Source organism: Erythrolamprus reginae, chromosome 2 (genome assembly GCF_031021105.1).
Source record: "Erythrolamprus reginae isolate rEryReg1 chromosome 2, rEryReg1.hap1, whole genome shotgun sequence".
Taxonomy (NCBI): domain Eukaryota; kingdom Metazoa; phylum Chordata; class Lepidosauria; order Squamata; family Dipsadidae; genus Erythrolamprus; species Erythrolamprus reginae.
Window position 1 is genome coordinate 354,846,911 of NC_091951.1, and position 16,109 is coordinate 354,863,019.

The following is a 16,109-nucleotide window of genomic DNA, read 5'->3' on the forward strand; positions in this document are numbered from 1 at the left end:
CAACCAGTGTGCCGTGGGGCTTCCCTGAGCGAGACATGGTCAGGTGTGCCGCGAAGCTCAGAGAGAAAGAAAGCAAGAGAGAGAGAGAAAGAAAACAAGAGAAAGAGCGAGAGAGAGAGAAAAAGAACTAGAGAAAGAAAGCAAGAGAGAGAGAGAGAAAGAGGGAGGGAAGTAGAGAGAGAGAAAGACATAGAGGGATGTAGGGAGGGAGAGAGAAAGAGCAAAAAAGAGAGGAAGGAAGGAAGAGAAAGAAAGAGGGATGGAGAGAGAGAAAGAAAGAGGAAAGAAGGGAGAGAAAGAGGGAGGGAGAAAGAAATAGAGCGAAGGGTTTTGTAAATGTAAAAAATGTGCCGCGGCTCAAAAAAGGTTGAAAATCACTGGTCTAGAGCAAGCGTGGTCCGGCTTGTGGGGGGGGAGAGGGGGCTCCCATCCCGGCCGCCCGTCTGTCCAGAGTCCCCTCGGCCGCCGGCCTGCATCAGCTGGTGCAGACGCTGGTGATGGAGGCGGTGGTGCCGGTGGTGCCCGGGTCCACCAGGCCGAGCTCCTCCTGCTCGTTGACGCAGAGCTGGTAGCCGCAGCCCTTCCGCCGAGGCAGGGGTCCCGCCAGCCCGGGGGCCTCGGCCTTGGCCTGGGGCGGCAGCAGGAAGCCCACGCTCCCCGCGATCAGCACGTGCCAGATGCTGTGGATGTAGAAGTAGTTCTCCTCCGTCTCCACGAAGGCGTAGAGCAGCACGGCCGAGGCCGCGATCAGGGCCCCCGGCAGCAGGCAGAAGGCCCAGCGCTGCCAGGTGGGCGGGTAGCAGTGGCGCCGGCGGATGCTGCGAACCGTCTGCGGGCGGAAGAAGGTGGCGGCCAGTCCAGGGGGCAGCGCGGCACAGGAGGGGTGGCTCCAGCCACCCCTCCCCCACCCTCCGTCCCCTTGGTTCTCCCGGCCACACAAGGCCCGGCCACAACCCCCGCTGGGAATCAAACCCTCCTTGCCCACCCGGCCTCCCCTGTTTGGGGGCAGCAGGCACAGGCAGCCTGGCTTGGAGGGGGGGCTCGGGTGCCCAGGGCTCAGCCCCACTTTTCTGTAGGGCAAGGAGGGGGCTGCTCCCGCGAAGCCAGGCTTTTGACTGTGCCTGGCCTTTGGGGGTCGAAAGGTCTTTCCGTCTGGACGCCCCCCAGGGAGGCTGGGCCGCTGAGCCTCTGGCCAGGCAGCCCAGCTGGGGACCCAGGGGAGGGGCGGGAGAGAGGGGAGGGGTCCTTACCCAAGCGACGGCCATGACGCCCACGGCGAAGAGGCTGGGCCCCAGCAGGTTCCAGAGGCCGTGGCGGTCCAGCTGCAGGGCCATGGAGAGGAGCATCGCCCCCAGCAGGTACAACACCTGTGCAGGGGAAGAGAAGAGTGTGATTGGGCGCACAAGGGATGCGTCATTGGCGCACATGCTCTCCGTGGGCATCAAAGAAAAGCTAAGGTACAACACTTAATATACAGTCTGGGCACAAGTAAGCAACCCGGTCATATTAGGGACCGGTCAATACAAATTGTAAGGATACAAGCCACAAAGTCACAGCCCCACAGTCACAAGTGGGAGGAGATGGGGGATGGGAACGATGAGAAGATTGACAGTAGTGCAGCCTTAGTGAATAGTCTGACAGGGTCGAGGGAATTGTTTCTTTAGCAGAGTGAGGGTGTTCGGGGGAAAACTGTCCTTGTGTCTAGTTGTCTCGGTGTGCAGCGCTCTGTAGCGACGTTTTGATGGTCGGAGCAGAAACAGTTTGTGTCCAGGATGCGAGGGGTCAGTCAATATTTTCCCCGCCCTCTTTTTGACTCGTGCAGTCTACCGGTCCTCAATGGGGAAGGCAGGTTGGCAGCCACTGTTTTGTTCTGCCGTTCTGATTCTCCCCTGAAGTCCGTGTCAATCTTGTTGGCTTGCAGAACCGAACCAGACAGTGATGGACGTGCAGATGACAGACTGAGTGGGCCCCTCCTGGGCTGAGTCTGCTGGCTCAGAAGCACCACCGTCACAGGAGAGCCAGGCCCGTCCTGCCCCCCTCGCCCTCAGCTGTGCCCAGATCAGCCTGCCTGCCCACAGGTGCCTGGCCGCAGCAGCCCTGCCCACCCTGCCCACCCTGCCCTGGGCGGCCCTTCTGGCATGCCTGGCTGCCCTGCAGGGCCTGGGACGGGGGGATACTGGGGCTCTCCTGGAAGGGGAGGAGGGCCCCACAATATGGGGTCTACTCCCCACATTGGCACAGCAGCGCATGGAGGGGGAGCTTGCCCTGGGGCCCTTGTTTACTCTCAGGGGTGGGGGGAGAAGGGGGGCTCAAAGTTGAGGTCATGAGAATTTCTTGTCTTTCAGCCTCCGTAGCGATCCCTCCTTCCCACACAATGACCCTGCGAGGGAGGCTGGGCCGAGAGGGGCTCATGGACCCCTCCCAGGGGATCCCGTCCCTTGCCCAAGCGGGTCCCTATTTCACGGCGATACAACTCTGTGGCCCTGCCCGCCGTCTCCCCTGCCCGGGGTCTCTCGTGGGTGCACTGCCAGCCTGACCCCCAGCCCTCCCCCGCCTGCTTCCAGCTCCTTCGAGCAGCGCTGCCCCCCCTCCCTCCTCTCTACCTGTTTGATGACGGGCTGCAGGCGGGCCATGGCGATGACGGTGACCCAGACGGACATGAGGGAGCCCAAGAAGTCGCAGAACTGCAGCACGTCGTAGTCCATGATGCAGAAGACCACAATGCCCGGCTGGTCACATGCGTGGTAGAACTGGCAGAGGCAGAAAGGGGGGGCTGATCCCTTGCCCCCCCCCCGGGCCAGACCCTCCAGCAGCCCGGCTTCTCCCCATCCCTTCTCCCTGGGGACCCCCTTCTAGGCGAGAGCCCGAGAGGCTGCAGGCGGAAGGGAGCGGCTGAGTGAGTGACCTGGCAGGGAGGCCGGGCTAGATAGAGCCCCCTCCCCAGGACTCAGGGCTGGACCCGCAAAGAGGAGGAAGAAGAGGTGCCTCTCCTGGCATGCTGGGCAGCTGGACTGGCCACTGTGGCTGCTGTCTTTGGGCCGGAGGGCCACAGGGGTCCTTTGGGGATCCTCCACCTGATGGGGGTCACCGGGAACTAGAAACAGGGTGGAAGCCCCCCCTCCTTCCACTCAGGAGACTGCGTGGCTGGCCAGAGTCACCCAACTCAAAACGATGGCTTGTTTCTCGGGTGCTGATTGAAAGACGGACAGCCCGGCTCAAGGCCACCGGGGCAGGAAACCAAGTGAGAGGGAGACGTTTGCCCGCTGCCCCCTCCGAGTGACCCCGAACTGCAGCAGGTGAGCCCCCCTCCCCTCACTCTGGTCCCTCCAGTCCCTCTGCTGGGGGAGGGGGGGCATCCATGGCAGCTCTCACCGTGGAGAAGAACATGGTGAAGACATAGACGGCCGCCTCCAGCAGGTAGCCGGTCCGCACCGCGATGGCCACCGGAGGGACGAACATGAGGTTGCTGAGGCAGAGGAGGAGGGTGGAGAGCAGCTGGAAGCCGTAGGAGAAGGCGGCCGCGTTGTCCGTGCAGCCCCAGCCGCTCCAGCCTGTGGGTGAGAACGGCCATTGGGGGGGCACCCGAGAGGGCGCACTCCCCCCACCCACACTCCAGGGACTATCTGGGGGGGGCCTCCATACCCCTTCCCCAAAACTAGAAGTGACTGGGCAGTGGGGGCCGGCACTTATTATTTTAATTATTTTGTTCTTATTTTTCAAATTTATAGGCCGCCCTTTTCGTAGCAGACTCAGGGCGGCCTACAACAATAAAATAATCACAAAATTAAGATACGCCAATACATCGAATAAAACCAAGTAGAAAAATTAAAACCCTCTACAAACAGCGTGCAACCATCCCTCATTCGTACTACGGGCTGGACCGGAGGACTTGCTCAATGGCCCCAGGCCTGTGGGCCTAAGTGTGTTTTCAGAGCCTTTCGGAAGGCCAGAATCTCTGGCGGGGGAGCTGGTTCCAGAGGACCGGGGCCACCACATAGGAGGCCCTTCCCTATGGTCCTGCCAGCCAGCATTGGGTGGTCAATGGGACCCGGAGGAGGCTGACTGTGTGCGATCTGATCGGTCGCTGGGACGTGTGAGGCAGAAGAGGGTCCCGTAGGAGGAGACAGAGGAGGCGGGACAAGCTGGGAACGGAGCCCCCTCCCCCCAGAGAGGCTGCGGGGGCTGGGCCCACCCACTCACCCGCTTTGCACTCGCAGGCCGCGTACAGGTAGTTGTTGGTGCGCAGGAGCTTGCACTGGCCGTAGGGGCCGCAGTCGTTGATGCAGGGCGAGAGGAAGGCGCGCAGGTAGACCTCAGCGGTCACGTTGCCACAGGACGAAGGCCTGCAGGGGGGAGGGAGGGGGGCAGAGAGGCAGGCTGGGCCAGGGGGAGGGGGCCCTGGCAGCATCCCACCCGCTGCTTGAGGCCAGGCCCCTGGGCCCTTCTGCTCCGAGGGGGAAACGGACGGAGGACGGAAGGCCACGCCGGGGCTGGCGGGCTGGGGCTGGTCATGGGGGGGGGCACAAGCAGCCTCTTCCTCCAGATGGGGGGGGAGTGAGTGCCACCCAGGAACTGAGGGGGGCAAGAAAGGGGCCTCGGTTTTCGCCTTTGTTGTTTCCAGTTTGGATTCCACACCAACAATTTCTTCTTACTTCAAACTGGAAACAACCAAGGCGGCTCCTTGTTACAAAACCGAGGCCCCTTTCTTGCGACTGGCCGTTCAAGAGGGGCAGTTTTCTGAGTTACTGAAGTTCCATTTTGCTCCACAATTCTCCCAGCTCTGGATTCCACACCAACAATTTCTTCTTACTTCAGAGCTGGGAGAATTGTGTAGCAAAATGGAACTTCAGTAACTCAGAAAACTGCCCCTCTTGAACGGCCAGTCGGTTGTTAACAAGCGGGACTAAGACTATGGTGGGACAACGTACGCGCATAGTTTCTGCGCATGCTCTCCAGATTATGTGTGAGGATGGAAATGGTGCTGACCAACTGAAAAACAATCCCAATTGAATACGTTTAAAGTGTATACAAAGTGATTGCCCTTCCCCCACTTTCCCTCTTCTCCTCTTTTGTTGATGCGTAAATAAAAGACGTCAGTCTACCTTTCTGGTTGGGGTCAGGGGTGGGGAGTTCCAATGACCTCCACCACCGGTTTGCATCGCCGTGTTTCGCGTGCGTCCCCTCATACAATTCTGCTTCCGCGCATAAACATCCCGAGACACAGCGGAGGGAGCTGACCAGCTGTGCTAGGGGCAGAGGGGGGAAGGGAAGTATAAACCCCGGAGTGGGGGGGGCGGGGGGGGCTTTTTCAAGCAGCAGCAGCAGAGGAGGAAAACACTTCAAAACCATAAAACATTCTGGAAAAATCCCCCCCAAAAAGATGGTGGCGCCCACCGATCGGCACCAAACGAACCGGATCCATGACGTCACCAGTGGATCGCTACTTGTTCAGGCGATCCGGTCTGAAAAGCCAGAATCCACCCCGGTTGGGATGCTGTTTTGACCCACTCAGGGTCTTGGCCCACTGGGCCCCTCGCGTGGGAGAGCTCCCGGCCGCTTCTGTGGGCACCACAGCTGAACCCTCCCTGGCAGCCCCATGGAGAGCCCCACAGGAGCTGGGGCGCCTCCCACCCTGACTGCCCCACCACCGACATCAGAGTGGGGCATTCTGGGAAAGGCTCCTCCCCTGTGGACTCCGTCCCCCCTTCAAGGCCGGCCCCACCCTCTCCCAACATTTAGCTGGGCATTTTGAGAGGAGGGTCACCTTTGTCTCAAAGGGGGCCTCATGTGGGGGGCAAAGGGAAAAGTTGACCGCTGAGGGAGCCCCCCCCCCAGCCAGTGGAGGAGAGAAACCAGGGCTCTCCAAAGGGAAGGTTTCCCCAGGCAGGGAGGGTCCTCCCCCACCAGCTCCGGCCACAGACTGGGACCCCCCCCAACCAGCAGGCACAGGGGCAGCTGAGCCCCATGCAGCTGAGCCCCTCTACTGCTGTTTTAATCCATTTGATTTGTAAGCCCCCCCCCTCTCTTGACGGACTCTGGCGGGCGTACAGCAATGAAAGGGCATACAACACTTAAATGCGATTCTTTCGTGGTGCCCAGCCGGGCTTTCCTACCTTTGGCCGGTGGTGCAGAGCGAGCGCAGGCTCAAGTACCAGGTCCCCGTTTGGGGGTAGGGGACCCGCAGTCGGGTGAAGGGGGAGGCGGCATTGATGGACAGCAGGAACCCAGCAAGCAGCTCTGCCAAGGAGAAGCCGCGGCTGAGGGCAGCTGGCCTGACTGCTTGCCCTGCGAGGGCTGCCCCCCCCTCAAAGGACAGTCCCTGCTGTTCTCATTGCAGATGGTGTGTGTGGGGGGTCTGCCTTTACCTGTCTGGCAGGTCACTGGTGAGTCCCTTTCGGAGGCCAAAGGCACCTCGTGGTTCAGGCAGGCAAAGATGGTGGCATTCTCCCCGCGCAGAGAGGACTAAAGGAAGAGAGACAGGGCGGCACCATCATCTTCCTCATCAGACCTTTCCGTGAGGTCTCCTTCTCGTCCCCACCATCAGTTCTGCCCCCGGGCTGTCTCGGGGCTCCCTCTCTCCACTCCAGCCTCCCACTCTCTGGCCGCCCAGCCCCTCCTGCAGCCCACGGCCCCTGGTGGCTGCTGAGCCCTGTTAGTCCTACCTACATAACTGGTTGGCTTTGGCAACATGCACTGCTCAAAAATAATAAAGGGGACCCTCAAACAAGGCACCCTAGAAGATCTGAATGAATGAAACATTCTCATTGAATCCTTTGTTCTGTACAAAGTTGAATGTGCACAACAGCAGGTGAAATGGATGGTCAATCAGTGTTGCTTCCTAAGTGGACAGTTTGATTTCACAGAGGTTTGATTGACTTGGAGTTATATTATGTTGTTTAAGGGTTCCCTTTTTTTTGAGCAGTGTATAAACAAACTAACAATGTATGCTTAAATGTATTGGAACACTGTTGCTTTAAGAGCTAGTGTTGCAGACTGCCACAAGAGGGAGCCAGAAGTGTCGTTCTCTCTCTGCTATTTCCGTTATGTTCTCTGTGACTGCTGTAGTAGGAACTGCGTGTTAAATGCTGGTTTATGTACTTGTAAGTTGAACAAGGAAGACTTATAGTGTTGTGTATGTATTGACTGACTTAACTGTGTATGACTAGGACTGTTCTTGACCGAGATATTTGCCAAAGTAAATAATATTTTATACGCTTGATGCATCTGGTTGGCTGAACCGTTGCTCGGATCTCGGGGCCGTCAGCTGGAAGTCTGCTACAACGCCCCGTTTCCTCTGCGTGTGTGAAGACAACTCGGGGATCACTCTGCACACTCCTTGACAACCCCCCACCCCCCTCGAGAGACTTGCCAAGTGGACGCACCACATTCAGCTTCAGCTCCAGGTTGAGGATCCCGCCACTGTCCAGCACCGGCAGGAGGTTGATGGCAAAGACGGCTGGACGGTCGGGGGGCACCGAGACGTTGGGCCCGAAGAAGATGTAGAAGTGCACGGAGAAGGTGTCCAGCTCGTTGCGCAGAGTGGGCCGCGTGGGCCAGCAGTGGTCCCCCCCTCTGGGAGGCCTGGGGGGCGTGGGCAGGGCTGGGGGCTGGGGGCTGTTGGGGAGGGAGGGGGACAGGAGGTCAGCCAAGGCCAGCCCTCCCGGGGAGCCGAAGGAGTGAGGCATGTTCAAGTGGGAGGCCGGGAGCTGAGCTTCCCCCAGGCCGGTCCGGGAGCAGTCTGCAAAGACAGAGGGGCCGGCATTTGGATCCTGGTCCACCCAGCGGCCCCTCCCCTCCCCTACAATAGGGCAGCCTCCTCCGCTCTCCCCCTTTTGGGATTCCTGGATCCAGTCAGGGACCTTTTCAGAAAAGGGGCAGAGAAGGGAGGCAACCGAGGCCCCTGGGGTCCCCCTCCCCTTCCCCTCATCAGGCACCCCCACCTCAAGCCAGACACTCAGCCTGCTACTGGGGAGGGGTCAGGGGTCTGGATGGGTCCATGACCCGTTTGGGAAACGCGTCCCACCCGGTGGGCCTGCTCCGTTCCGCGAAGTGTGTCACGTCCACAGGTGGTGTTCCCGGAGGCCCAGGTGAGCCCGGTGCGTCCCACCCCGGCAGCCCCGTCCCCCGTGGGCCCAGCTCACCCTTCAGCTGCACCCCCAGCTGGAAGCTGATCCGGTCGGGCAGCGGCAGAAGCCTCTCCACCAGGATGAAGTACCAGTTTTGCCAGAAGGGCCGCTCCAGCACCAGGCGGCAGGGCAGCTGCTCTCGGCAGTCCACGGCGGTGGAGTTGTGCAGAGGGGGGGCCTTGCCACGCACCCTCAGCCCCAGTGGGCAGCCTGGCGCACTCTGGTTGCCCCTGTGGCAGCTCCGCAACTGCACGAGCACCCTGGAGGTGTAGCTGGGGACGAAGACCCTGCGGGCCAAGGGGTCTCGCGTCAGGGCGGCCCAGGACGGGCAGGCCAAGCTTTCAGCAGGCACTGGGGGAAAGGGGGGGCTCCCTCTTCCACCTTCATTCAATCCGAGGCCCCCTGCCCCCCCTCCAATGATGTCATGGCTTTCCCAGCATGCCTCTGGCTGCCAGGAAAGTAGTTTCTCCTTCCAGGTGGTCATTTTTGAACTGGGAGCCGAGTGTGAAGCTGGTGCCCTGGCTGGGCCTGCGGGGTCGTCCCTGGGGACCCCGGCTAGATCAGTGGGGGCCTCCTGCATTCCCCAAGCACCACGTGGGGTGACAAGGAGCAGCTCCCGCCACCCGTTCCCTGCAGGAAAGGGGTCTTTTCCCTTGACTCCCTCTTTGCTGGCCCCCTCCTGGGATTTTACGCTGCCTTGGGAACCCCTTGCCTCATGGTTCCCTGGTGCCCCCCTCAGAATGGCCGTGGCACTCACTTGTAGAGCAGGGACCGATTGTGTGGGGAGAGGACGTGCTCCGTCTCGTAGCCCGGGTGCAGCAGCCCAATGCCCACCAGGCGCTGGACGATGAGCTGCGGCTGGAAGAGATACTGGCAGTCCTCTGCGAGTCCCTGTGGGGGGAGGGGGCCCTGTCAGGAGACCCCAGCCCAGTCCAACTGCCCCCCACCCGCACCAGAGACCCCGGGGCCGCCCCCCTTCCAGGGAACAGCCTGCCCTCCCGCAGCCGTCACTCACCTTGACAGAGATCTTGCCCTGCTCTTTGGGCAGGTGGGCAGCCAGGAACCAGTCCCCGGGCAGGGGGCTGGTGATGTTGAAGACCCCCGTGGTCCGGTTGGGCAGCGTCCAGGTGAGCGTGAGGGCAAAGGAGCCGGGCACAGCCGTGTCCCTGGGGAAGTGCATGCCCAGCGGGTTAATGACGGGGGGCGCTCCTGAGCGGAAGTACCTGCCCAGAGAGACAGAGGGAAGAGTTGGAGGCAGGAGGGGCGGGGGAGGGGGGCGGGCGGGAGGGGGCTGCAAGAGGAGGAGGAGGGGGGCTGGGGAGTGCTCTGCCAGGATGGGCATCCAGCCCCCCCTCTGCTTTGGGCCTGGAAAGCTTCCTCTATCCTGCTGCCCGGGGAGGGGGTTGCAGTGGGGTAGCGAAAACGGAGCTCCACCCCAGAGCCCCCAACTTGCACTGAAAGATGTTGAAAGAAAATGCAGGCTGTGGGGTAGTAAAAAGTTTGGTAGCCCTTCCCTGCCCCACTCCCTCCCCAGTTTCCAAAGTTTTGGGCCTCCCACCAATTCCGCCAGGGCCGGCCATTCGCTCGGGGGCATGGGGACTGGTTAAAGGTTGAGCAAGCCTGGATGTCCCCAGCAGCCGGCATGCCCCCCTGGCCTCCACTCACACGGTGACGCTGCGGTCCGGGCACCGGTCCCCGAGGGAGCCGCCCTGCTCTTTGAAGGTGACCAGGTTCCAGACGGCCACCGCCGTGTCCTCCGGGATGCGGAAGTGGAAGAGCTCCAGGCTGGTGAAGGAGCGGAAGGCGTTCAGCTTGCGGGGGGTCCGGGTGAAGTAGTCGGTCACCAGCAGCCCAGCTGCGGAGAGAGAGGCAGCGCGGACGGCGGTCGGAGGGTGCTGGGCACAAGCCTGTGCCTGGAGGGGGAGCCAGGCGCCCCCTCCCCCAAGAGAGACTGAGGAGGCGGCCAGGCGCTTCCCCCCCCCCCGCAAAACGGTCTGGCAGTGCTTCCAAGGAGAACCTGCAGAAAGTTCTCTGGGGGGAAGACTCAGCTGGCCTAAGACCTCCCCTCACCAGCAAGCCCACCTAGGCCCTCCCCAGAAGGATCGACTGGGCCTGCCTTCCAGAGAAGGTCCCGCTGCCCTTCCACCCCGCACTTGCAGAGAACGGACCCTGGAAACGGCCTTTGTGAGGACGCCCAGCAGCCCTTCTGTAAATGGCTGTCCAGCCATGTTGGACGCAAACTCCCAAAAGCTTACACCAGCCCTCTAACAACCTTTGAGAAAGTCAAGGCCCAGGAATGGAAACACCACAACGGGGGGGGGGGGGGGGGGAGAAACTCCGTCTAGAGCCAAGGCTCCCAATGGAGGACGCTTAACCCAAAGGCCGTCTCTGAAGACCCGCAGAGCAGCCGGGCAGTGAAGAGGAGGAAGCCAGGCTGGAGCTACAGGCGCACCAGAGTGTTTCCTTCCTATCCCGCTCGGGAGGACTGGTGCGAAGCGGCCGCAGCCCGTCTCTGGCCGAGTGGGCCCTTCTCTCCCTCTGCATGGGACCCAGAGAGAGGACCCAGGGCGCAAGCAGCCTGTTGGGGGGCTGGGGTGCGTGGGAGCGCATGGCAACCTGGAAGAAATCTGGGCGGAGTGCGTCATCGGGCAAAGGCATGTGCGAGGGGGGGGGCTATCTTTGCCTCCGTGAGATCCCCCCACTGGGAAGCCCAGCCTGTTGCCCCAAATCTCCCCCCCTCCACACTGGGAGCCCCCTAGGAGCCCCCTTCCCAGAGCCGGACGGAGGTGCCTGCACAGGAGCCCTGCACCACCTGCGGTTTCTCACGCCCCCCCCCAAAGGGGCCCAGTAGTTCTTCCCTTTTGTGGAAGGATTCTGACCTCTAACCCTCTCGTCCCTTGTGGTCCTGGGATTCGGTCTGAGCGCTGTAATCGGGTTTGTTGCTTTCTGGAGCCCGAGAGCAGCCAGGCCCGCCTTCTGCGTGGTTCTCTGGGGTGAGCTTGTCTGTGGGGCTGGTGGGGGCTTTGAAGCCATGTTTGAAGGAGTGGTTTTGCTCTTGGGGTAGGGAGCGGCTTCTAGGTTAACTTACTGGCCTGATGACCTATAAAGCCCTACATGGCATCGGACCACAGATTTGGCCTTTCCCAGGTCCCGTCGACCAAACAATGTCATCTGGCAGGGCCTAGGAGCAGAGCCTTCTCCATGGCAGCTCTGGCCCTCTGGAATCAACTGCCCCCAGAGATTTGAACTGCCCCCACCCTCTTTGCCTTTCACAAGAGCCTGAAGACCTATCTATGTCGCCAGGCATGGGGCAACTAATGTATCCCCTTGTCTGACCATTAAAGTTATGAGTGGGTATGATTCTGTAATATCGATTGTTTTTAAGAAAATGGGTTTTAGCTACAGTTTTAATTATTAGATTTGTTTGTATTGTTTTATTGTTGTTGTGAGCCGCCCCGAGTCTTCAGAGAAGGGTGGCATACAAATCTAATAAATATTATTGTTGTTGTTGTTGCAAGCCAGTCAGAGTCTGTTGGGGTGGGTGGTTGTAATAAATGTAACCAGCTAATATTGCCATGGCCATTCTGCCTCACTCCCCCATTTATCTTTTCTCAAGGCCAAACATGTTCAGCTTATTGGCCTCCTCCCAGGACTCCAGCTGGTCCAGCTGCTCAACCCTAGACTATCCCATCAAGTAGACAACCAGCTAAGCCTGAGCCAGCAGTGGGCAGCGGCAGCCAAAAAGGGCCAATGCCATCCCAAATTGCATTAAGGACACAATCAAGGTCAAGTGAGGCAGTAAGACCACACCTGGATTCCCACGTCCACTTTTGGTCACCACGCTATAAAAATATGTTGAGACTCTAGAAAAAGTGCAGTCGAGAGCAACCAGGGTGATCAGGGGGACGGAGGCGAAAACATACGAAGGGCGGCTGCACGGACTGGACCAGTGGGGACAGGAGAGCAGCCTTCCGATATTTGAGGGGGCTGCCAGAGAGAGGAGGACGGGGGTCAAGCTGTTTTATAAAGCACCTGAAGGAAGGACAAGGAGCAATGGATGGAAACCGTTGGCATGTCTCGGTGCAGCTAGGCTGCGAGACCTTCGACATACACGGAGCAGAGTGTGTGGATGTGCGATACAGCCAGTAACGGCACAGACTTAGTCTGCTAAACAAGTATTATTTACATATACAGTACACGTATCTACAAGCACAAAGCAGAAATAATCAACAAACCGCACATAGCAGCACGAAGCAGAAAAATACTCTCTCCTCTTAAGGTAAAGGCAAAAAGGTGAATGAGCTCTCCAGCGCCCTCAACAGGAGAGAGTGATGGCGCCCTCTTCTGGCTAACCAGCCATAGTCCTTAAAGAGATATTGTAACTGTAAAAACACAAACTACAATTGGTAGTTTAACGTACATGGCAACGCCAAACATCGGTGTATACCATGTACTAACAATCTCTCCCCTTGGGGTTGACAATTGTTGAACACAGTTGCATTTACTGCTTCAGGTTATACCTGGTGCAACTATCAGTATGTAGTTTAGCACCTTGCGCGTTGGTGAAATTGTCACCGAGGTTTTCAGTACTTTCGCAGTACTCTAATTTGATTGGGCCATCTTTAACACACTCCCTTACATGGGAATAAGTTCTCCATAATGCGAAGGTTCCACAAGCTACATTAGCCTTGTAGCTATCCGGCTCTTTCCCAACCCTAGGGCCTCTCCCTGGAACAACAACATCGCTAGTACTTGGTATTGGTTCTTCCTTCTCCTCACTCTTAATGTCCACTACTGGAGCACTTTCACTTGTACCAGGAGCTTCCTCAGCCGATAACTCCTCCTCACCTGACCCATCCGTCTCTGGCAGCTATCCTCCTTCTCTACAAACAAAGGAGACTGGACGACAACTTCTACCCTATTCCATCCAGTCTGTTCTAGGAACTTAGAGCTTGCTCTGTAACTGCACACACCAGTGTTCTTAAGCCAGAACTTAAAAGATCTGTGGTTGTTATGACTGACCAAAACTGACCAAGGAGAGATTCGACCAGGAAATAAGGAGGAACTTCCTGACCGGGAGAACGATCAACCGATGGAACACAGGTTGGGGGAGCTTCGTCCCTCGTGTCTCTTCCAGGAAAGAAGCCGGAGACCCGCAGTTGGAGAAATACAAGTGAAACAGCCTCTGCTGGGGAGCACAAAATGAGCTCCCTGCGGAAAGCCCCCAACTACCAGGCAGTGGTGCCACCAGAGAGGCGGCCCTGTAGCAGGCAGGCCAGCCCAGGGAAAGGGCCCCTCCGCCCCGCACTCTCCTCTGGAGGACAGGACCAAAGCACACTCTGGGCTTCGGCAGCTGGAGCCAAGCAAGGCAGCAGGCTGCCTGGGGACATTCCACCAGGGACTGGATGCAGGCCCAGCGGGTGGGGGGAAGCCCCGGGGCCTCCTGGTCTTCCAGGGCTCTGGGGACTCGGAGGAGCGGGTCCCACTCTCCACTCTCCACCACCACCCCGCTGATTCCCGCAGGGTCTTTGGCCGGACCGCCCGAGGGCTGCCTGGAAGGGCCGCTGGGAGGCCAGATGGCCAAGCCCGGTCCAGAAAGGCGCCGGGTCTCCCGCGAAGCTGGGCGGAAAATGCCGCTGAGGCCAGCAGCTCTCTCCGCCAGGCTCCCTTCAGCACCTCGGCGAGGGAGAGCTCCGAGCGCCTGGCCGGTGGGCTTTGCGGGGCCCCTCCGGGCGGCTCCTTCAGCACCCAGGACAGCGCCCCCCCCCCCCCCGCGCGCTCACTCACTCACCCGCCGGCGGGCGGAGGCTGAGTCCGGCCAACAGCTGGAGCAGGAGCAGCTGGAGCCGTCCGAGCGCCGCGCCGCCCATGCCGAGACGTCCGCGCCGGGACGGGCCGCAGCGCCGGGGCTCCCGCAGAAGTGGCCGCAGCCATGACGTCGTCGAGGCCGGCTGCCGCCGGTGCGCCGCACCTTCCCCATTGGCCCGGCGCGAGGGGCTGCCCGGGGAGGCCGACGGTGCCCATTGGCCGCCACAACCGCCGCTCACCCGCCCGCCCACCCGCGGAGCAGGAAGGCTCCGCCCATGCCACGGCCCGGGGGCCGCCGCGCCGATAGGTTGCGCGCTTGCCCGGCGTGGACGAGGCGGCGGGGGCGCGAGATGCGGGCCCGGAAAGCCGCGATTGGACCAGTGCAGAGCCGTGGGCGCCCGGAATAAGGAGCGGGCCGGCGCCGGAGCTTGGAGGCCGCCTTCCGGCCTCCGAAGGGTCCTGGCGGGGAAGCGGGCACCGCGGGGGCGCAGCAGAGGCGGGGAATGGCCGTCGGTCCCTTATGCGGCCTCAAGCACCGTCTCCAGAAGCGGGGAGTCCACCTCAATTGGGCTTTCCTTTCGCCTTCAGCCCCACTGCCGACCGTGTGGAGGACCTTCGGAGAGAGGCGGCATACTAATCTAATAAATTATTATTATTATTATTATTGTTGTTGTTGTTGTTGTTGTTTTCTTGTTGTTTTCTTGTTGTTGTTGTTGTTGCTGTTGTTGTTATTATTATTATTATTATTATTATTATTATTATTATTATTATTATTATTATGTCCGCTGCCTTCTTCCTGCACCACGGTGACTGCAACCCGCTTGATGTTTTAGCACAAATGGTGACATAATGCCAGCCCATGATTCGGTCAATCAACTGCCTTGATGGACAGCAGAGAAACAGGAAGCTGCCCTGTTTTATCACCCGGGCTTCCCAGTCCGAGGAGGGAAGCTTGATGGGGGGGGTGTTGTGGGGCTCCCCCTCTCCCCAACCTTCCTCTCTATCGCTGCATTAACACCCCCATGGAGAAGGGGGGATTCTTCTCCCATTGCTATTCGGGGGGCCGCCCTCAACCACCACCCCCGCCTGTGGCTGCAGCAAAGAGCACTTGGATCCCCGTGCAAACACACAACACACACAAAATGAAGGGAAGCAATCACGAGCCGAGCTTCAAAAGAAATACACTCATTTATTAGGAGCTACATCATGGCCATACTCCGATGGAGTCAGAACTGGCCTCACGTGGTTTATGGGCCCCCATGGCCCTGTCTCCCCCCCTTCTCCCTGGGCGTGTCACACATCACATTCTCCATTAATCATGTTGGCGGGCTGTGAAACCCTCCTCCTCCTCCTCCTCCTCCTCCTCCTCCTCCTCCTGCTGACTCCGGTAACCGAGGACACAATCTCTGCAGAGGCGTTTGTGGAAAGTCGCTTCATCTGGGGCAACCAAGCAGCTCCGTCAGTTCTCCCCCCACCGCCTGCTTAGGGCAACTTGACAATCAGCCTCTTGCCCCCAGCAATCGGGGTCCTCATTTTACTGACCTTGGAAAGGTGGGAGTCTAAATCAACCTTGAACCAGTCAGGATCAAACTGCAGGTGGGATTGAACCGCTGGCAGTCAGCAGAGTTAGCCAGCAACACTGCATTCTAGCCACTGGGCCACCGTAGCTCTTGACAGATGGGGAGCAACACACTCTGTCATGAATGAAGTGTAGGTTCCCCAGAACAATGTCGCAGGGTCCCATCTGACTCCGTCCCTGGGGCCAAATCTTATTCTCCCAAGCTTTGAGGCTTGTGCTGGACCTCGTCCTCAGGGAAAGTCTCGCGCTCCAGAATGTTCTATGCATTGCATTTATATGGTTGCTGGCCGTGTGTAGTTTTTAGTTGTTAATTGGGCAGGCTATGAAATCATTCATGGTTTTCCTTGTGCCTCCTGACTGGTGGGCTGGTCGTAAATCAGAACTCCTCCCCACTGACAAGGGGCCCAGTTCCCCAGTTTCAAATATTTTTGTCTCTACTTGGCTAACAATCGTAGCCACTGTAAAGCTGAAGGCCTGTCCCTCTTTGTTGCTACCAATGATTTGGGGTCTCTTTCTCTGACCACTCACTTGTGTTCCTGCAATCTGGTAGTTTGCTTCCTCCCCATCGGCCCTATATAGCCAGAGGGGGGGGGGTG

General features: G+C 59.3%; 1 protein-coding gene across 1 annotated transcript; it reads right to left on the reverse strand.

Annotated features, from left to right (window-relative positions):
* Nucleotides 1-295: 295 nt before the first annotated feature.
* On the reverse strand, nt 296-15,195 carry LOC139159630 (transmembrane protein 8B-like). Its single transcript, XM_070736929.1, has 15 exons — nt 15,177-15,195; nt 14,186-14,393; nt 13,918-14,123; nt 9,792-9,981; nt 9,142-9,349; nt 8,884-9,017; nt 8,142-8,413; nt 7,383-7,738; nt 6,366-6,462; nt 6,114-6,237; nt 4,201-4,343; nt 3,373-3,551; nt 2,604-2,750; nt 1,251-1,367; nt 296-829 (listed from the first exon to the last, which is right to left on the reverse strand). Exons 1-15 carry the CDS (start codon nt 15,193-15,195, stop codon nt 476-478), a joined length of 2,754 nt encoding a protein of 917 aa, XP_070593030.1. The 3' UTR covers nt 296-475.
* Nucleotides 15,196-16,109: the final 914 nt, after the last annotated feature.

Bases quoted from the DNA above. Each gene is read 5' to 3' on its own strand.
- LOC139159630 (XM_070736929.1), bottom strand. The intron at 7,739-8,141 runs GTGAGCTGGGCC...CTGTCTTTGCAG, and splicing joins GCTGGGGGTGCAGCTGAAGG to ACTGCTCCCGGACCGGCCTG. The intron at 3,552-4,200 runs GTGAGTGGGTGG...TCTCACCCACAG, and splicing joins GGCCTGCGAGTGCAAAGCGG to GCTGGAGCGGCTGGGGCTGC.